The sequence below is a fragment of the Neofelis nebulosa genome, chromosome 6 (assembly GCF_028018385.1).
Source record: "Neofelis nebulosa isolate mNeoNeb1 chromosome 6, mNeoNeb1.pri, whole genome shotgun sequence".
NCBI classification, from domain to species: Eukaryota; Metazoa; Chordata; class Mammalia; order Carnivora; family Felidae; genus Neofelis; species Neofelis nebulosa.
The window spans coordinates 94232554-94254851 of NC_080787.1; the positions used below are offsets into that span (position 1 = coordinate 94232554).

The 22298-nt window shown below is 33.0% G+C and overlaps 1 protein-coding gene across 3 annotated transcripts in view; it reads right to left on the reverse strand.

The window, feature by feature from the left end:
* Nucleotides 1-22298, reverse strand: part of ASCC3 (activating signal cointegrator 1 complex subunit 3) — a 359136-nt gene that overhangs the window by 126782 nt on the left and 210056 nt on the right. For all 3 annotated transcript variants that reach the window (XM_058734818.1, XM_058734819.1, XM_058734817.1), the window contains exons 15-22: nt 20520-20711; nt 19995-20219; nt 13407-13526; nt 10361-10525; nt 8349-8435; nt 7311-7487; nt 3516-3741; nt 2105-2259 (exon numbers count right to left, since the gene is read on the reverse strand). In XM_058734818.1, the coding sequence (XP_058590801.1) occupies nt 2105-2259; nt 3516-3741; nt 7311-7487; nt 8349-8435; nt 10361-10525; nt 13407-13526; nt 19995-20219; nt 20520-20711 (1347 nt within the window). The remainder of the gene's footprint in view (nt 1-2104; nt 2260-3515; nt 3742-7310; nt 7488-8348; nt 8436-10360; nt 10526-13406; nt 13527-19994; nt 20220-20519; nt 20712-22298) is intronic.

Below are 22298 nucleotides of genomic sequence, written 5' to 3' on the forward strand. Positions count from 1 at the left end.
CATTTCATATAAATAGAATCATATGTGGGCATCTGTGATTCACTTCTTTCATTTACCATGTTTTCAGGGTTCATTCATGTTGTATCATGCATCAGTCTTCATTCTTTTTAATTGACAAATAATATTCCATTGGATAGCTAGATATACTATATATCGTGTATTCATTCCTCTCCCTCTTTTTTTTTTTTTTTTTTCCCTAACAAAGCTCAATCTTGTTCAGTGTTCATCTTTCTTTAATGTGACTCAGGAGAAGGTGACCACATCTCTCAGGATGATTTGGGTTAGTACAAGCCAATCAGCTTACAGCATCCTCCTTACAACAAACAGCTTGTGGTGAGGGATAGGCACATGCCCGATACCAGCCCAGTTAGACTGAAGAAAAAGTCTTCTAGTCCGTGCTCTGGGTTAATGAAGTAGGGGTGTGTTTACCTTTCTCTGTTAAGTGTGAACAAGGAAGCATGAAAATATTTGGAAAGTAGCCAAGAGTTTAAGGACAGCAATATGATGGGCCCTAAATTATAGCATTAAATAAAAGACTCAATCACCTTTGGAGCCTATTCTACCTTTGGAACTTTTATTGTGGAAGACAATATATTTTCCTGCATAAGTCAGTTTGAGACAAGTTAGGTTTTCTATTCTTGTAGTCAACAGCCTTCTAACTGATAGAGTTTACAATAAAAACAATTAAGTACACTATCATACTAATGAATTAAACTAATGAATTAAATTAAAATTTGGTTTAATTCTATGGATTTTCTATGGATACTGACAGAAGTAAACGGTGTGAAAAAAATAAAGCTTTTATGCATTTTAAAAATATTAAATACAAAATGAAATATGAGTATATGGCTAATTTATATTTTAAGTGAAACTCTGTTTATACAAATATTAAATATAATTTTATATCATGTAGCTCTCACAGAAATTCTATGAAAAACTAATTATTATTATTATTATTATTACTTATGTTTACAGACGAGGAAACTGAAGAAATTACTGGTTAGGACAGTTTACGACCAGTGGTAGATTTGCATTAGGACTATGGTTGGGTAATTTTTGAGCACACTGACAAAATTAATTCGTATTAAAGATGTACAAATAATGTCAGGTAATGTAGAAGATATTTACTGAAACTGAATTAGAACCTTACAATAACCATGTAAAGTAGGAATTGCCACTACAATTACTGATTTCCTTGCCTTCCTCCACTGGCTTCTTGAAAGAAAGGATTGAGACTTACTTTCTTTTGTATCTACAATCTCTACTGTACTCTTTGTACAGTAACTACTGAAAAGACAGACCTTTAAAAATTTTGACAGAATAAGAAGAGGATCAAGAGTAGATCTTCCTAAACACACACACACACACACACACACACACACACACACACACACACACACACACACACAGTAACACCTAAGATTTAGAAAGAAGAATCGAAGGTATACAAACAGAAACAGGCATGTTATGGGTGCCAAGGAAGGGCATTCCCAAGAAGGACGAAGCATAGTGCTGAATGTTCAGAGAAGTAAAAAAGAACTGAGAAAAAGTCATTTATTATGGCAACCAGTTTTTAGTAATCACTGAGAAAGTAGTCTCAGCAGGAGAGAAACTGGTGACCAGGAAGAAAATACAGACTACTCTTTCTACAAGTCTAATGGTAAAGAAAAGAAGAGAATGATAGTTGGAGAAATATCAGGATTAAAGGGCTTGTTTAGCACGAAGAATCTTGACTTTTTTAATAGACTAAAATGACAGAGTAAGTAAGACTGGCAAAAATGAAGATACCAGAAAGAAAATTAAAGAAGACAGAGTTAATAAGCAAAGTCACTATGAAAGTGAATCACTAAACTGTTGTTCAATGCTAAATATTTAGGTCACCTAAGAGTTCTGGAAAGGTCTCATTGGTTGACATATTAATGTATTATACCATGTTTTTCTTGAGGATGATAGTAAATATTACTGTACTGTTTAAAATAAATCTTCAGTGTATCTTCTTTTCAGAGATTTTCTACATGCCTTAAGGACATATGTAAGGAGGTATAATTGAACCTGCAGTATAGACATTTTGTTTATCATGGATATAGATATTTTCCACTTTTACCTGATCATTCCAAGTAAAATCAGGACAGATGCTGAGCGTCACTCGGAGGACAGTCCTTGTGATGGGCTGAATGGATGCTTCCATTGTAACAGAAGGAATCTGATGAACACATTGTTTGACCTTGAGTCCAATATTCACATGATGCAGCATGTGACCTGTAAGGAAAACATCACATAGAAGAAATGTGTTCAGACAGAAAAAAAGCAATATAATCTGACTTGTAAATGGGATTTCAGAGAAGGTGGTTTTATTGCTTGTTTTATGATTTGCTATGTAGAATAGCTGACATTCTTGACCTGGCATGTTTGAATATTTTGTAATAGTTAACTTGAATTAGCAATTCATAGCTCTGAAAACCAGTATCAAGGTTTCTTCAGCTATTAATAGGGTTCTTAAAATTACTGAAACTTGACAGTGTTTAAACTACTATAAACAGTTCCACTTCTCCTAGTTAGCTCATGACATAGTATAAAAATATTCAGTATTTTGTGAAAACAGCCATTAATTTACACAAAGTCTATTTCTCAACATTATAACCATGATAGGAAATGTTTTGGTAATAAAACACAAATCACCCATCCAAACTCATTTCCAGAAAAATGCTAAAATATAAAATATGGTCACATAGCACACAATTAACAAGTTATACATATTTTCATGAATGATTAGATTCTGAAATAGTTATGTCTGGGAATGCCAGGGTCGGGGGGGGGGGGTGTCACAAACAGATGTGACTAACTATAGACATTTTCCTACTTCAGTTCAAGCAATTAAGTGGAAACAGATTATATTTAATAGTATCAACATTTCTTGTCTATCTAGGTTCTTCATAATATAATTTCTTAAAGCAAGATTATGAACAGATCAAAATGTTCTATGTTCACCAGAATCTGAACTAAAGTGATTTTCCTTATTTTGATACAACATTTACATGTTACTCCAGTGTGAGTGCTCTCAACTTCCTTCGTTAATATTCTCAAGTTCTCTCTATTTCATTGATACTTCCCTTCTACCATTCTATCTTGAAAGTGTTCTCACTATACAAGTGAAATAACTACCTCAACCTCTCTTTACATCTTTGGACCTTATCCCTCCCCGCTTATTCCTCCTCAGCCTGACTCCCTTCATGTGTAATGTCTATTCTGTTCTGAATGTGAAATATTAATTAGTCAATACATTATACATTTGTCCAATAAAATGTTCAGGTACATGAAAATGTATGGAGAAATAATTTTTCAACATCATATAAACACAGAAGAACAAATGTTATTTACATATTGATACCAACGTGATTTAAAATGGTAAAAATTTATCTTGAGTAATGTGAAAATGCACAATAGTTCTCTTTTATATCTAATAAACTTTTATTTGTACAGAATAATACATTAAAACACTTTTGCTTCCTTCTTACCTATTTCATCTTTCCTCATGTCTTTCAGCTTATCCACAGTAAGGTTTTTTTCTTCTAATCTTGTTAGAATGTGTGGTGGTAACACTGAAAACTGTCTCAAAGGGCTAGCCCAACCCCAAAGCCTCTTGTCAATGACTTTACTAAGATTCAGGAGCCTGTAGGTCATGGCAGGCCAACGTTTCCTCAGAGCAATTTCAAAAAGAGCACGAACAATTCTAGCTGCATTCTGAAGAATAAAAAGAGGGTCAGTAGTTAGGTACAGTGTACTTGTAAATTTGTCAAATTTGTCATTCACACCCAGTTTTAAAAGAAGTATGCCAAGTTGCACCCTTTAATTGTAGGCAACATCTGTTCTCATATAACCCTATTTATCTTGATTATTTCTACATAAGAATAATTACATCCTTCATATGTGGACGTTATCTTGTTTAATTCTCAGATGGCAGCCTCATTTCCAAGTTTTCAGGAAGCTCCACCCTACACCCCCTAACTAGGAATGAAGGAGATAAAATGTATATAAAGTACTTAGTATGCTGTTGAGGCCATTTAGAATATAAGAGACAGTCAAGGATATTCTTGGGTATATAGTGGAATGATCATAAGTCTACTTATGAAAATAAGGAGGACTTTGGGATCCAGTCAGATGGAAAAATTAGTAAGAGAAGAGTGATAAAAGAAGTACTGATGAGTGTAGCTATCTGTATTAGTGGCTCTCTAAAAACCAAGCAACATATTAACAGCATTATGTATCTAATTTAATCTGTCTATTATCTCATTTAATCTTTATAACAACTGCATTTGATTGATCTTGATATTATGATTTTACAGATGAAGATACTAGAGCTTGGTATGGTCAATAATTTGACCAAGATCACACAGATAGTTTGTGTCACAGTATCTATTCAAAGTCTGGTCTAAACAACTCCAATTTAACTCCAAAATTCTAAATTCGATGGTCAGGATAATTTCATTAATAGACATATAGAAAGCTACAATGTTTGAAGCCTACTAAGCATCTCCACAGTTAGTTTCTATTTGTTTTGCCCTCTTCCCTCTATCATTAACTTTGCATATTTTTACTGAAGATTGTTTTTAAAGTCATGAACTTGGAGATACCTCATAGAATTTAATGACATCTATATCTGAAAGTGAAGACTTTAAAAACTTCAATTTCTCTATCTAAAATCTTCACTCTTTTTCTTCTCTTTTTATGATTTTGACCAAGGTCGAAGTTATGAGGTAAAAATGATCATAAGAGTTAAGGGATTTGATATTACATTTTATATAAAATATGTATTTGTCTCTAAACAAATTCAACTACTTTTTATCAGTATTAGAAATTTAAGACAAAAATGGTACTTAGAAGTATAAGGACAGTTTGGATACCTATTATAAATTACAGGATGGGTTTTATTAGGCCAAGAGAATGATAAATGAAATGAACATTTTGATTATTATATCTACCAAAGAGATTTTCTTCTTGCATCATTCCTAGTTGCTCTTGTAAGAACATGCCAGGCTAATTTTCCCAACTGTATTTGAAAGTATGTTATTTTTCTATGTCACAACCTACAGTTGTTCCCTAAAAGCTAAAAGAAATGGAAGGAGGAATCCCATGTGAGATATAAGCAGGCATTTTAATCTGGAATGATATAAATTGAGTGAGCATAATGATTAAAGTCTCTAAAACGTGCAGTTTAGAGAAGCTAAATATAGGATTCTTTATAAAATCGTAGAATATTTGAGCTAAGGATTTATCTCGGGCCTGAGATAATCAAGTTTTAGAAATACAGAAGGGATGATTACTATTTTACAGAGCTGAGAGGGTGTTTGTGGAACTGTTGATGGCTTAAACTTAAAACATAAACTCAAAAGTAATTTATCCCACGCATTCAAGAATAATAAACCCACAATAGCCATTTAAGAAAAACCAGGATGCTTTGAGATATAACCTTAATTTTCTGAGACTGACTTTCTGAGCACCAATCATGAAGAAACCGTAAGTTTTACATTATAAAGCAATCCATCTGTCAGTCTTCATAATCTTGAATCAAGCATAAATGGGCCAGATTATTCATCTGGAACCCAGAAAAGCTTTAACTTTTAGAGAAGTCATTAACTGTTTCAATATAAAATCATTAGAAAACATAAAATGACAATATAATATTATTTTTCAGAAAAACAGATACAAGAAGTTAGAAACAATGGTTCCTATAGAAGTCACAGAGTTTTGAGACTACATATACATTTTTATGGCAGGAAACACATGTCTTCCAAAATGCAAAAAGAAAAGGAAGTTTTCACCACATCCACATTTGCTTTACAGAGTATATGAAATCACCTGGTTCCTTGGCTACTTTGATTAAATTACTGAATTCATTCAAATTGCTTGCCAATATGTCTTGGTTCATGTTTGCAAATATTTCATGTTTATATTTATCTTAAAGCACCCCTGAGTATTTATGGCTGTTAATACTAATTTATTTAACACAAACATACTTTTTCTATATAAAGTTTTTGAACAAAACTACCAACATAAGATACATAGCAGAATCATTTCTATATTTATAATAAGATTAAGCTTTTATTTTTCCTTAACTTAGAGGAGGCATTACTCAATAAAAAATGATGAAAAAGGAATTTTTAAAAATTTTAATTATAGTATAGTTAGTATACAGTGTTATATTAGTTTCAGGTGTACAACATAGTGATTCAACAATTCCCTACCTCATACTGGTCATCATGAGAAGTGTACTCCTGAATTCGCACCCTTATTTCACTCATCCCCCCACCCACCTCCCCTCTGGTAACCATCCATTTGTTCTCTATAATTAAGAGTCTGTTTCTTGGTTTGTTTCTCTTTCGAAAAAGGTATTCTTGGGGTGCCTGGGTGGCTCAGTTAAGCATCTGACTCTTGGTTTTGGCTCAGGACATGATCTCACAGTTAGTGAGTTCGAGCCCCACATCAGGCTCTGCACGTTAGTGGGGATTCTCTGTCTCCCTCTCTCTCTGCCTCTCCCCTGTGTGCACTCTCTCTCTCTTCCAATCTCTCTCTCAAAAATAAATAAACAGCTTTAAAAAATTAAAAGAAAAAGGTATTTTTGATTAAGAGTATTTTTTTAAATAAAGGTCTACAAGAGAAAACTCATTTGAAAGGTAAATACCGCAAAAAATAACCTATTTTACTTCATGTGAAGTCTTGAATATAAATACTACAACATTTTACACTACAGTATTTTAAAAAATATATATTTAATGAGCTGTCATTTAGGGAATAATTTTCTTTCAGTTCTCTATTTTTAAGTATCACCAAAAGGGAAAAAAGATTATTTTTTTTTATATCAGACACTTACCATAGTGAACATGTGGTATGAAGTAGTTATTAAGCCTTATTTAATGGTAAAAAAATGTTTATATTTCTAACATTTGGGGTAAGCTACAAAGGTTCCACAATCTTTTACTTTGCTTGAAATATTCATGTATTATTGCCTTTGTAAGTAAAAGAAACGTATCATGTAAAGCAGAAAAACACAAATATTGATATTTTTAAACTGTACAATGAAAACAGTAGCAACATCAAAAGAGCCAAACCAACCACCAAATCCCACTTCCATTTCTGATCTAATAGCATAGGTGGCATAAAAGATGTGCAAATTAAATAGAACTAGTTCTGCAATAAAATGGTAATTGCTAGCATGTCACAATGCAATACATTCAGAGTATAGCATGAATTAATTTCTTGAGTCTCTAGAAGTAACCAAGAAAGGGCAAACAGGAAGGGAGTAATATTCTTACCTGTGCAACATATGCAGAATCTGATATAAGGGAGAAACTGTCCATCTCTCCTCGGCTGATATAAGTTTGAAGTAGGATGTTTATTTTCCCATAACTGTTCTCTACACCTCCAGGAGCTGAGAGTTCACAGAAATTGTTTAATAAGGCATCTAGCTCTTCTATTTCTTCTTCTCTGACCTGGAAGAATCAATGTTTCTGTAAGATTATTTGGGATGATTTATTGAAATTTTTCATATTGAAACTAAACCACATTACATATTTTTTTAAAGTTTCCATTTGATGTAATGCATCATTTTTCTTTTGTATACCAATATATAGTAATTTTTTCATAGGTAGCTAATAAAATACAGTAAGAAACTATCTTGAGTCTGATACAATTACATTTTATTATTCATCACCAATATTAAAGTTGCCATTGACATATAAAAATTTGATATGCCACAAAAATTAAATCTTCTGACCTCACCATCCTTCAGTTGATGAGATTTCATATTTTATTTGACCAGAGTAAAACCTCTGCCCAAATGGATTAGGGCAAACTTGAATTATCTTCAAATGCATTCATTACAGTCATATATTTTTATATGGTATAACACATTCATAGCTTAAAGCTGTGAAGTACTATGATTCACAGTATTAAAGTTTCCATTGTTAATGAGATTAAATTATAATACAGGTACAGAAATACTTATATCTAAGTTTGAATCATGCATGTCCTTTATATTTTCTTCAGAGAACCTTATATTGCAAATAAACCAAAATCTACAAACTATATTCTCTGCTAGTTTCATTACTGCAAAACCTACTTAAATTATATTTGATTTGCAGTAGAGAGCAAAGAATAATGTCAGAGATGACATAATATCATAATCTAGGATAGTGGACATTGTTGATAAATGGAAGAATACTGCTGGTACTCCAAGTGCGAAGTGCCATACAGCTTATACTGTATCAGGAATAACAATTAACTATAAGCTTTTATAAATAGATGAATGTATATATGCTATATGCATTGATTTAAGCTTCAAGTAATCTTACCTTGATTTGATCAAATTCTTCAGCTTTGGAGACTATAGCAAAAATATCACTTTCTGTTTTGTGAGCATCAAAGAGTTCATTGAAGGTCTACCAAGGTAAGTGTTATATTTGATTAAAATAGAATATCCAGTGAAATATTTTCAATTAAAAAGTGACTATACATCAAAACATTCTTAGAGAATATTTGAGTCCTAAACAATTCAGAGTTATTATGTCTGTGGCATACTATTCCTGAGCATTGTTTTAAACATCAAATTTATCAGAGACTAAAAAGTTTCCTAAAACATAATTAGCTGGAGAAGACTTTTAGAAGCAAAAAGATCAATCAAGTCAGTTATTAAAACCTACATTAGATATCTAAAAAAACGTTCAGCATAACAGTCCAGTCTTGGCTCATTTTCAGCATTGGCATATGGAAATCTGCACTATTCACCAACTTTAAGCTGATCCTACATCATATAAAATTCAAAGAGGCATAACTAAAATTATGTGACCTGAAAATTCTGGCGAAGGTATTGTAATATTACTAGTGAGGGAATGTAGAACTTCAGAAGACTGAGAAGAAAAAAAATCAGTTAATAAGACCATACAGAATATAGATAAAGCCGAAGAATGGCTGCAGTTCTTGAAAGAGCTACAGGCACAAGATGTAGTTGGACAGCAACATACTACCAAGTGGGAAAATGAGAAACGTTACTTAGCGGACAAAATGAGTGCACGTGAGCCCGTGACGGAAGCAGCAGAGAGCTAGGGAAAATGTTCTGGGTTAAGGAAGATCAGATCACAGTTGTGAGATGATACATGTTGAAAGAAGAAACCTAAAGTGCACTACAAATTCAAGATTAATCGGGGAAAGATGAAGAAAAGCTAGTATGCACACAAAGGTGTTTTCTGAAAACTGTTATATGCCTAAGCATGTTAAATGAGTACAAAATTTAGATTTCATACAGGCCTAGGTTTTCATATTTCTGAGGAAATTTCACTTTCATGATTTATATTACTTTTCCATTAAAAAAATAAAATTAAGGGCACCTGAGTAGCTCAGGCGGCTAAGCGTCTGACTTTGGCTCAGGTCATGATCTCATGGTTTGTGAGTTCAAGGCCCACATCAGGCTCTGTGCTGACAGCTCAGAGCCTAGAACCTGCTTCAGATTCTGGGTTTCTCTCTCTCTGACCCTCCCCCACTCTCACTCTGTGTATGTCTCTCTCTGTCTCTCTCAAAAGTAAACATTAAAAAATAAATAAATAAATAAAATAAAAAATAAAATTAGGTACAAAAAAAAGAATATAAAAAAATAATTCAAACTCTTTCTCTATAAAAAGGAGAGTAAAAATGTGCTTTAACCCATCTTGGTCTTTGAAATTAAGACTTTCCTCACAGATAATCCCTGGTCACATTTTTCCATATATTAACATATGTAGGTGAATACATGCCTACAAACACACATAAAAACATGCATATATTCCTTAAAATGTAAATATTATAGTGGCATCCTATCTTACACAAAATCATGTTAAAAGGCAACAAGCAAGGGATACACTGTGCAGTCTAAATTATCCATGAAACCTCTTAAATTGCCCAAATGGTACAGCTTGGCTGAACTGATAATTGCATTAGTTTTTCTAACTCTTCTTTAGCCAATGTTTCTCAATAACCTGTAAGTAATTTTTCAACTTTTTTTTCATTGATACCATGAAGCCATCACCTCCTCCCTAATTTCATTCAGGCATTCATTCAACTGGTCTCCCCCAAATGCTCAATGTTTTAGGCTTGGGTGTGTCTACTACTTAGGAGATACTCACTGAACAGATGGCAAGAGGGTCCTTATTTTTTAAAGTCTTATTTTCTCTTGTGTTTACTGTATTATGTTATTGAATTCATATAAGTTAAGTGCATTTTGTTCTATTAGTTGCTTTAGTTACTTTACATTAATGCTATATTTTGAAGTCCAGAAACGTATATACATCTAAGAACAAACATATGATTGTATTTGTTCCACTGAGTATAATACCTCAATGGTGTTGTACTTAATATAGTAGTGGCTAGCAGTTCTACCCAAATCAGTTGAGGAAAAATATCCAGTTCGCTCTTCGAAACGAATCATCCGAGCTTTGTCTAGTTTTCGTCCAACTTCAATGACCAACTGTTCTCGATGCTTTGCTAATGTTGGGTCAATCTGTAGGAAAAAAAATATATATCTAAATACTTGGATATTTCTTTAGAGAGTCATCATTTGCAAATATATACCTATTTATGGAAATTAAAATTTTTTGTTGATGCTTTAGTTAGAATAAAAATTTTTATTACTGTTTTTAAAGAACTACATTTTTATAAATTTAGTACATAACTAGAACATATTTTAATCCATTAAATAAAGTAAGCCTTTATTAAGATTGGGGGGCCTGGGTGGCTCAGTCGGACACCCAGGTCATGAACTCATGGTTCGTGGGTTTGAACCCTGCATCGGGCTCTGTGCTGACAGCTCAGAGCCTGGAGCCTGCTTTGAATTGTGTCTCCCTCTCTCTCTGCCCCTTCCCTACTCACACTCTGTCTCTGTCTCTCAAAAATAAATAAACATTGAAAAAAACTTAAAAAATTCATTAAGATTAAAAAAGTGATCAATCTTTATATTATCTTTAGATGGATAGGAATATTTCAGAATCTAAAATTCATTGAGATGCAATCCTAAATAGATGCCACTATGGCAAGGATGGACAAAGCAGAGCAGAAAATCAGCTATATAGAAGACAAAATTATGGAGAATAATGAAGCAGAAAAAAAGGGGAATCCAAGGCAAAAGATCATGATACAAGACCTAGAGAACTCCATGATTTATTAGAAAGGAATAACATCTGAATCATAGGAGGCCCAGAAGATGAAGAGAGAGAAAAAGGGGCAGAAGCTTTATGTGAGGAAATTATAGCAGAAAACTTTCCTAATGTGGGGAAGGACACAGACATTAAAATCCAAGAAGCACAGAGAACTCCCCAGTAGATTCAACAAAATCAACCATCACCAAGGCATATCATAGTCAAATTCACCAAAATTCTTACTTGGTCTTAAGAACAGAAATCAGATATAAGTAAAACAATCTATCTTCTCCCTCCTACACTAAAATAACTAGGGATTTTAAAATATCATACTTCATCAGCTTTTGGAGAAATTATAGTGAGGATGATCTTCTCTATTAAAGATATAAACAAATAAATGCAAAATTATCCTTTCAAGAGTATGACTTCACAACTGCTGATGAAAAAACCCGTTTGCCTATAATAATAATAAAAGCAAAGAGTAAGATGAAGTTGACAAGAAATTTTTGAATAGTTTTGAAATTATTTTATAGCCTTTTCTAAGCAGAAAGGACATTTAACACAAGATATTAGCAAAGATTCTTAAATATTGTGATGTATGTGTTTGTATAAGTATGTGTATGTATATACACATATACACAGGCATACACACCAAGTACTGAAGATCATGCTCTGGTCATGAACAATAAATATGACCTTTAAGTGGGACTGAGGGGAGTATAAAAATTCTTCGGAAATCAACTGATGAGTCAATACTCCTACTATTCATTCTAACCTAGATTTTGATGGCAGCATGTTCATATACCAAACATAGCTAAAACAAATTTAAAAATAAGAAAAATGAGGCCAAGGAAGTCAAATGTAGGGAAGATGGAATCAAAAGCCATTAACAAACATGAAGGTCTTAAAATTTGCTATAAATGATATACTGTATGTATCAGGTTCATCTTATAAAACCATTTTACTCATCACATGTTACTAAACCATTAAAAAATACGTTGGACAGCATGATTTGTGTCAGTTCACATGAGTTTGTGGCTACAAATTCTTACTGAGTAATAAAACAAACATATAAGTAAAAAGAAAATTAAAAAGAAAATTAAAAAGTCTCTGAACTGCGAAGATAGTAAAACTATGTACCTCAGAAAGAAAAAAAAATCACTTTCTTTACACTAGAAAATTATATAAAAATGACTTCTGATATTAATCTAGTACTTAAAAAAATCAATGTGTTTATTTTGCCCCAAGATTTGCAATGGCTTAGCCCATGAAAATATGTGTTGTGTTTCATCTTCCTCTACCCTTTCAGAATATTTTCATCGTGCCATTGACTATTTTCACAAGCCCCTATTTGTAGCAAGGTCTTTTTTTTCCCTCCTAACCCTTAAGTTTCAATTCTTCCATGGTCAAGTCTACAGCACAGGAAAAGGAAAAATGACAAAAAAGATTGGCAACTGCTTTGATAAGACAATGGAATATATACAAAAGCTAAATTAACAGTGAATGGGGAAAACTATAATTTTAAGTTCAGTTCAACTTTGCTACTTTTGACTTAACACTAGTGAATATCCATATGATGATGGTGACAGAATGTTTTCATTAGACAACTGATTTTATCTGTAATTAGGAAGCATTTACAGTATATAAAACAGAGTTCTAAGAAAAGACAAGATCTCACAGAATCTGTAAGCCATGTGGACCACACAACTGTAAAGTTCACAGGAAGGGCTGCTACAACATAAATCTGGTTCTGTCACTGTGTTCAGTGGAACTGATTCAAGCCTTCACACTGTTAATAACTCATTAATGCTATCTTTTAATTTAGGAATAAAGGCTTAGAAGGGACTTGATAAGAGGAACATACTTCATAAAACATAAGCCTGTGATTAAAAGTGATCTATAATTCTCACGTCTGGTTTAATCTAATTACCTTTATTTATTATAGGTTTTTAAAAAATCACAGCAAAATATCAATATCAAATGGAAATGTACCTGAATAATAAACTGATAATATATAAAGACTCAGTTTTTAGTATCATTGGGAAAAGATATAAAGTTAAATAATTACAAGTGGCAAATTTAATTTTCCTTCATATTTTCTAAAAAAGATTAAAGCTCTTTGCTTTTCTTCTATGTACCTAACTCTATTCAGATGAGGCAGAAGTAGCAAATATTTATCCTCATATCATAAAAAGATTACAAAACCAAAAAGAAGGCTTGTTTTTTTTCAATAAGTGAGTTTTCTACCTGATAAGCCTTGTGACTGATGCCATATACTAATGGATTTGCTCTCATCCGTACATAAAGATAAGTGTAACTTATCCACTTCACTGCTTCTTCCACATTAGTAACTGTTCCCAGAGCAATCTGCAAATCAAAAATATAACAAAAATTAAACTAATGCATTAAAGTTGGATATAAACATTACATCAAAGGTCATTTTGTCAAAGGGTAAGTTAAAATATATCATTATGCTGTATTTAAAAGAAGGTAAGTACAATTACTGGACATGACACCTCTCCAATTAATTAAAAATCAGTCCTGCCTCATTTAATTGAGAACAGTACATTGGAAATGCTAGCTTCCAAAACCAAGTTTACTCAATATTATGGCATTTGATTATTTTACCTAAATGGGGTTTAATTCTATATATACAGCATTGAAAGGTTAATAATTTAAAAATACAATATAACATACAAGATCTGTGTAATAAAGAGAAATTATTAGAAAATGGTATTAAAACAAAATTGCAATGAAAATCAGTTTTCTTAAAAATACATTTCCTTAGCTACTAGATATACAGGTAATCACTTTACTAAGTGTTCCTTAATTTAAAAGTTCACGCAAAACTTGGAAACTTCATAGTTGCATAATTCTTCCTGAACCTATGGCTAAAAAAAAATTAAATTTCTTAATACCTCAATAAAAGGAAGAGAGATGCCTCCTACCTAAATTATTATTGTATTAGGAGAGAAAAAAAAAAAGGAAAAAGAAAGTGTCTCATTTTAGCACTCAATATTAAAGAAAATAAAACTTTTGTTTGTTTTATTCCTATAATTTTTAATTCTGTATAACTAATTTTGTGAAATAAATATGGATGCTTAGCTATCTTTAGTTAGTTGAAGATGAGATCTAGCAATATATAAACATTACTATACTATACACCATGCTATTACTTATTAAAAAAAGAGAAATGACCAATGTAAAAATAACTAGGTGGATTCTATTTACTTTAAATTTACACTAACTTGAAACAAGTCAGACAGAGAAAGACAAATACTGTAGCGTTTCACTTACACGTGGACTCTAGAAACACCAAACTCATGGAAACAAAGAGCAGAATAGTGGTTGCCAGGAGTTGAGGGGTGGGGGAAATGGGGAGATGTTGGTCAAAAGGCATAAACTTTCAGTTGTAAGATGAGTAAGTTTCGGTTATCTAATGTACAGCATGGGAGCTATAGTTAGTAATACTATATTGTGTACTTGAAAGTTGATATGAGAGTAGCACTTTAGTGTTCTCATGATAACAACAACAAAATGATAGTTACATGAAGAATAGGTTTACTAACTTTACTGTGGTACGTATTTCACAATTATACACATATCAAACCATTGCACTGTAAACCTTAAACTTACACAATGTCTGATGTCAATTGTATCAGCATAGTTACATAAATTTAATGTATTTACAAATGACTAAGTCACCCACAATATAGGTAATATATATACATTTCCTAAAAAGTGAACTGTAAGACTCTACAAAATGAAGAGTAGCAAGACTAAAACATAACTAATAAAGGAATTGTGCCACGCTCCCTAAATATTAAACATGAGACAGCTGGGGGCACCCGAGTGCTCGGTTGGTTAAGTGTCTGACTCTTGATTTTTGTTCAGGTCATGATCTCACAGTAGTGAGATTGAGCCCCTCTTTGGGCTCTGTGTTGGCCGTGGAGCCAGCTTAAGATCCTCTCCCTCTCTCTTCCTCTGCCCCTCCTGCAGTCATATGCACACTTGCTCTCTTTCTCAAAAAAAAAAAAAAAAAAAAAAAAAAAGAGTGAGAGAGAGACAGCTGAAACATTTTCTAGCCTGCTGAGGTAAAGGAAACTAGTTTAATTATATAGCTAAAAATCTGATAGTGTCCTCCATTTGTGATTTTATTATTTGATGGCCAAAACAGTGTGGATTCCCTTATGACCGATAGATATTTTAAAATAATATATCACAACTCCTAAGATAGAAAATTTTATAAAGGGGCGCCTGGGTGGCGCAGTCGGTTAAGCGTCCGACTTCAGCCAGGTCACGATCTCGCGGTCCGTGAGTTCGAGCCCCGCGTCAGGCTCTGGGCTGATGGCTCGGAGCCTGGAGCCTGTTTCCGATTCTGTGTCTCCCTCTCTCTCTGCCCCTCCCCCGTTCATGCTCTGTCTCTCTCTGTCCCAAAAATAAATAAATAAAAAAAAAAAAAAAAAAAAAAAAAAGAAAATTTTATAAAGGATAAAATAATGCTATCATTTCCAAAATCAGACTCAGTAAATGAACATTAATAAGCACCTGTTGCTACTAAGGATAAGATTAAAGGAAAGGAGGAAGAAGGTATCAAACTGGATTAAGTCATTCAAGTCATCTAAATGTTCATCAAAAGAAAACAGACTACCCTGAAAAGCTGATGTAAATTCATGATGGTGCATCATATTTCTAGATTAATCTTTGAATGCCACCTAGTGACAAAGACAAAAATTTGCTTGTAAATATCTGCTGTCACCTAGTGGCTACTTAGCACAGGAGCCTTTTATGATAAAAGTATTTTTCAAATCTCTTTGCAATATATCCATTCATCTCAACAATCACATAGTAACTCAGTTACAAGTCTGTATTATATAAAGTACAATGGATATAGCAATAAATGGAGCATGATCTCCGGTCTTAAGAAGTCCCCTGGTCATGTAGGTGAGACACGTGTAACTAAGATGACTGTACATGAAATCACCATCCCTGGTGCCTAGTACATAATACTTATCCAAAAATGATTTTAATTAAAAATGCCTAAAGTGTAAAACTTATAAAAGTGCCATTAAACATACAACGTAATAGAGTTCTATGTTCTGTTAAGAAGAAAAAATAAATCTACCCCAAATTTGGTAATTTAGAAGTTAGACTCAAAGTATCACTTTATATCTAATTCACCTATTTAAATTTAGCCTTTAAGATGATCTTAATTGTTTCCTTGTGTGTTTTCTTAAACTGGTTGAAATCCTATAAAAACAAAATAAATATAATCATCAGTATGTATGTGTATGCATGACTGTGTGTGTGTGTATCCTTTAGCAAATATATGAAAAAAATACGACCATTTATGTATTTATTCAGCTAGGATTTGAAAGCTGACAGTAAGTATAAATAGGCTGAGTATCAAGGGACTATCAGATAATGGTAAGTGATACAAATAGTTTACTAAATACCAGCTTAGCACAGGTGCTTCTTAATTTTTCACAACAATCTAGTGAGATTGTCCCTATTTTATAAATGGGAAAATTGGGACTTTATAAATGAAGTGAATAGACTGAGAGTCTGTCTCGTGCAGAAGACATGTGTTGGAGAATAACCAGAATCAGCATTGGGAAGGTTGGTTACACTATGGAAGACTTAAATCTAAGGACAAGGTATTTATACTATGTCATGTAGAGACAAGAAAAATTCCATATAGGGGCGCCTGGGTGAGTCAGTTGGTTAAGCATCCAACTTCAGCTCAGGTCATGATCTTGTGGTTTGTGAGTGTGAGCCTGGCAGTCAGGCTCTGCACTGAGGGCTCAGAGCTCAGTACCTGGAGCCTGCTTTGGATTTTGTGTCTCTGCCTCTCTCTCTGCCCCTCTTCAGCTTGTGCCCTCTCTGTCTCTCAAAAATAAATAAATAAACTTGAAAAAAAAAAAAAGAAAAACTCCATATAGAATATATGTAGGGTTACAGATATATTCACATATTTTAAAGTATGTACTACAAGGGCCTAACACAGAGCAGGTACACAGTAATGTCTGCTGAATACATTTTAATAAGCCTCAAACACGCTTCAGTGTTTCTCTCAGTGCAAAAGTAAGTGGCTGTTGGGGCGCCTGGGTGGTTCAGTCAGTTAAGCATCTGGCTCTTGATTTTGGCTCAGGTCATGATCTCATGGTTTGTGTGTTCAAGCCCTGAGTTGGGCTCTGTGTTGACAGAGCAGAGCCTGCTTGGGATTCTCTCTCTCTCTCTGCCCCTCCCTCACTTGCATGTATGTGCAAGCTCTCTCTCTTTCAAAATAAATAAACTTAAAAAAAAAAAAAGGGACTTGTGACCTTTTGGCATTAGCATTAAGAGTCAGCTGTATTAGGTATCAGGTATCAATCAGCAAATTTGTCTCATAAAATATATTAAAATTATTACTTAACATATTACTTTCTTCAGTTCTTCTAAACTAATGGTCAGAATAGATATTCATGCTACAAAAGATATTAGTAGAGGCAATATTCCTAATCTAATATGACATTTATGTTGATCACTGCCACTGAATAGTCTTGCAAAGATCTGGGGAGTCTAAAGACTTGAAAATCCATTACCTTAAGAACACAGTACACATTCATTTTATAAACTAATTTCACACTTCATTTCCACAGATTACCAAATTTAATTTCATACTCAACCATAAGGGAATTTGTTTCCTTAAAAGAAAATTTACTTTAATTGGGAGCTATTCTAAGTAGACTAAAATATGAGAAAAAAGTTTTAGCAATGGCTGTACTTCAATATATTGGCAAAAAATTTCTAGATATATATTTCATTATTTGAATGCCTTTGATGGCATTAAATGGAATTATGGTTATAGTTAGTTGACATTTTGGAAAATGACCTACCTAATAAATACTTTATGAATATGAGTTAAATCTATTGACTACAATTTATTTTCTAAATTTTTCAGGGTTTGACCAAATAGTTTTTCATTGATAATATTTTACAGTATATAAAAAAGAGTTCCTTGAGGACATAGCAGTATTTCACTTATCCCGTGTCTTCTGCACAATAACATCACCACCTTGAGTTTACTTTACCATTTATAAAAAGGATAGTAATTATATTTATGAAGATAGTCTTCCTTGATATACTTTCCTGGAAAACTTGCAAAAAAAAGAGGCTTTCTTTTTAAGTGAGAGAAATTATGACTACCATTTTGGAAAAATTAGTCCTGGTCTTAGAGAAGGCAAATGGTAAGTATCAATGTAGAGAAATGTATTCACCTTTAACTGACTACATTCTTATAAGGCAACAACAATCTAGGTTATCATAAAGAAACTAGATTTGTAGTTAAATATACCTGAGTTTGAATACTAGTTCCAAAAATCAGTAGCTTTGGGTTAGTTATTTATCTCTCTGAGGCAATAATATCTACCTCGCAGGGCATTTAGGTTGTTCTCATGCCACTCCTACTATTACTATCATGGATTGTACAATAGACTATTCTATCAGAGATACTGTTGACCCACCAAAGACCTAATTATTTAAAGCATGCAATCATAACAGGTAATGGGGACTGAAACTGAGCTATAATAACATTGCCTGTAGGGTAAAAATTTATTTTCTAATAATTTTTATTTTCTTGTAATTATGTTACTAGAGACTAGCGTCTTTTATGACTTTTTCTAACTTCGAACCAGATCTTCCAAACCTTATCTAATCTTCTGATCTCAGATCAAGTTCTGCCATCATCAGGAACAAAGCTTTTCCTAATAGCCAGAGACCAACAGTGTTTCCTCCTTCTGCTGACTCCATCTATAGAAAATATCACTTTCTATAGAAAATATCACTGTGTTTTTGTATCTTTTTTCCCCTTTTGGACTACATGTACTTTAACAGAGGGGACTGCATAGTGGATGTGCTTTTGATCCTCGAAAAAGAATTGTAATGAACAGAATGTAAGTGAAATTTTTATAAGCTGTTTAAGAAGTACCTGATATAGCACTCATACACAATATTTGATTGCAAATATTTCATTTCATTTATTCATCTATTAACATTTCATTTATTCATCTATTTAACATTTATACTCCATCTATTTTAAAAAATTATGTGAATAAATTTTAAAGACAAGAAAGGATATAGAAGCAGGAAAATGTTGAATGCCAGGGCAATAATTAAAAAAATGTCATCAAAAGAGTGAAACTTTATTTAAATGTTTGACACACAGACTCTTAAATTAAGAATGTTTATCCTCTTTACCAGTTAATACATTACCTGGACTTCCAGAGTCTGCTATTTAAATCTTAACACAAAATGCACATACATACATGAAACAAATTATAATACTGTAGCTCAATTTAAGCAATTATATTCTGTATGAAAGGTCAATCAATGACCTAACATAAAAAAAAAAACCTTTATAAACCTTATAAAAAACTTTCTAAGAGTATAATCCAAATATAGTGGTTGTTACTGCTATTTCTGTTTCTCCCATTGGTATAGCTTTGGTTAGATTTCTGGCCTATAACAAAACTTCACAGTTTAAAAGTACACTCTTTTAGCAATGAGTTCTTATCAGTTATCATATGCATCCTACACTGTTCTGAATTAACCAACAATATTGCCATTTAGTCCATTCAGTCTGTTGTGCCTTATGACTATAATTATATAGTCATGTATTTTATATATATATATATATATATATATATATATATATTATAATATATAGTCATATATTATATAGGCATAAACTATATTCCTGAAGATTACAGAATAGCAACCAATTCCACCTGATATTTACTTGGCCATTCTTTCAGCTGATTATTCTATTCCTATCCTTTATTCACTAGATCTTACCTCTGCATTTAGGTTATCTGCAAGGCTTTCCAGAAACTGACTCTCAATTGGGTTTTGTTGAGTGAGCAAAGTGAGGTAATGGCTGAGTTTGTCATGTGTTGTTATGATGATTCCTTCTCCAAATCTGTCAAATTGTGGTCTTCCAGCTCGACCAAATATCTGCATGACATCTAAAATTCCAAGGTCAACAAAAGAGCCTCTTTTTGCAGCATATATTTGTGTTCCCTAGATGAAGAAAAGTTAATAAAAATTTACATAAACACACACAACTATAATCCTGATGAGCTGAATACTGAAATTAGGCAAATATGGCAAGATCTTAAAAGTGTACTTTAACTAATCCTTTCATCATCTGTGATAGAGTTAAATTTTCACAATATAAACTAGATTTTTTTGGAGCGAATAATTCTTACCTTATATGAATAGCAGTAAAAGTCAATGAAACAGCCAAATCACAGTATTTTTCTAAATAAATCAATCCACAGGTTTAAGACACACACAAATCCATGTAAGGTAAGCTATTACCTTAATAATAACAGCATGAGCAGGAAGATTGACACCCCAGGCTAATGTAGCTGTACAGACTAGAACTTTGATATGCCCATTAGAAAACAAATTTTCAACCAAGTTTCTGTCCTGCCGAAGCATTCCTGCATGATGAATACTAAAACCATCTGGAAATAATTCTCGTACTTGTTTGTTTCTTGACTTCTGCACCTAAGGTAGATATCAACAAGACATAAAAGAGTATTATTTAACATTTACAAGTAATTGTTATTTAGCATTTTTGTTCAATGACTTCATCAAAGTAAGCATAAAATTATTCTTGTTTTGAGGCCTAAGTATATATTTTTCTGTATAAAGTTGTTAAAAATTATATTTTACCTATCTTAAAGCATAGGTAATCTCCAACATGACACAAAATCCAAAAGGAATGAGGCTAAAAGTAAGCATCTCTTTCATACAGACTTGTAACCAAACATTATTTCTTGTTTCCTATCCTTCCAAAAATACTCTATTAAAAAAAAAGCATAAATCTAAGAAAAAAACAAAACATAAATCTAAATTGCTTCCAACTTATTCAGGGCAAAGGCCACAGCCCTTACAATGCAGGACTCTACACTGGGTGTTATATGTAAGTGATGAATCACTAAATTCTACTCCCGAAACCATTATTACACTATATGTTAACTAACTTGGATTTAAATAAAAAAGAAAAAAGAAAAAAAGTAGTTAGAAAAACAGGAGAAGACCCAGGAGAAAAAAAAGAACCAGGGCCTGGTCAATAGTATCAAATGCTACAGAGGCCCAGTAACTTGTTATATCTCCCTGTATTTCCTATAATAGAACACTTAACATGCTGTGTTCATCACACTTGTCTGAACCCTCCAGTGAAATGTAAATGCCACGAGGCCAGGAATTGTATCTATTTTGGTCCAACGTTACGGATTAAAGGGCACAATATTATGCTTGACCCAGAGTGGCATTAAATAAATGTTTGTTCTGGGTGCTTGGGTGGCTCAATTGGTTAAGTGTCCAACTTTGACTAAGGTCATGATCTCACAGTTTGTGAGTTCAAGTCCCACACTGGGCTGTGCAGTGACAGTGTGGAGCCTCCTTTGGATCCTCTCTCTCTACCAGTCTCTCTGCCCACCTCCCCTGCTTGTGCTTTCTCTTTCTCTCAAAACAAACAAGCAAAAAAACATTAAAAAAGTATTTGTTCAATTACAAAAAAAAAAAAAAAAGACTCTACAGAAATTATTCTCATTCCCTAACCTCACTTACCAATGCCAGCTACTAGGGTTGACTTTTTCTCTAAGTCCCTTTTTTGACAAAGCCACATCCACTTCACCAGGGTCTTTATATTTTCTGTACATAACCTACTTCCTGGAAGACATTTCCCTCTTCTTTCTGAGATCCCCATGCATGATTCCTTAGTGCATGCACTGTTTCTCTTTGAAGTGACCCAATAAACCCAACTGTGTTCACCTAGAGGTGTGTTCTTGATGATTTTGATGGGAGGGCACTGACCACCTTAGTTCCTCAACTTGACAATGTCCTGAATATACTAACTTCACTTCTGGTGTCTGTTTTTGACCTTGTCTGAACTCAGATGTGGGATTTGATCCACTTATCAGCAATCTATATAATTGCTACAGCAGAGTATCTTAAAAAAATTCACTGAGACTCACACTATACAATGGAGAAAATCTCCCTATAAAATTAAAGAATGTAGATTAACATAAAATAAGTATTTATGTAGTCAATAAATGGGGCATCATGTCCTGCATTTGCTTGCTATTG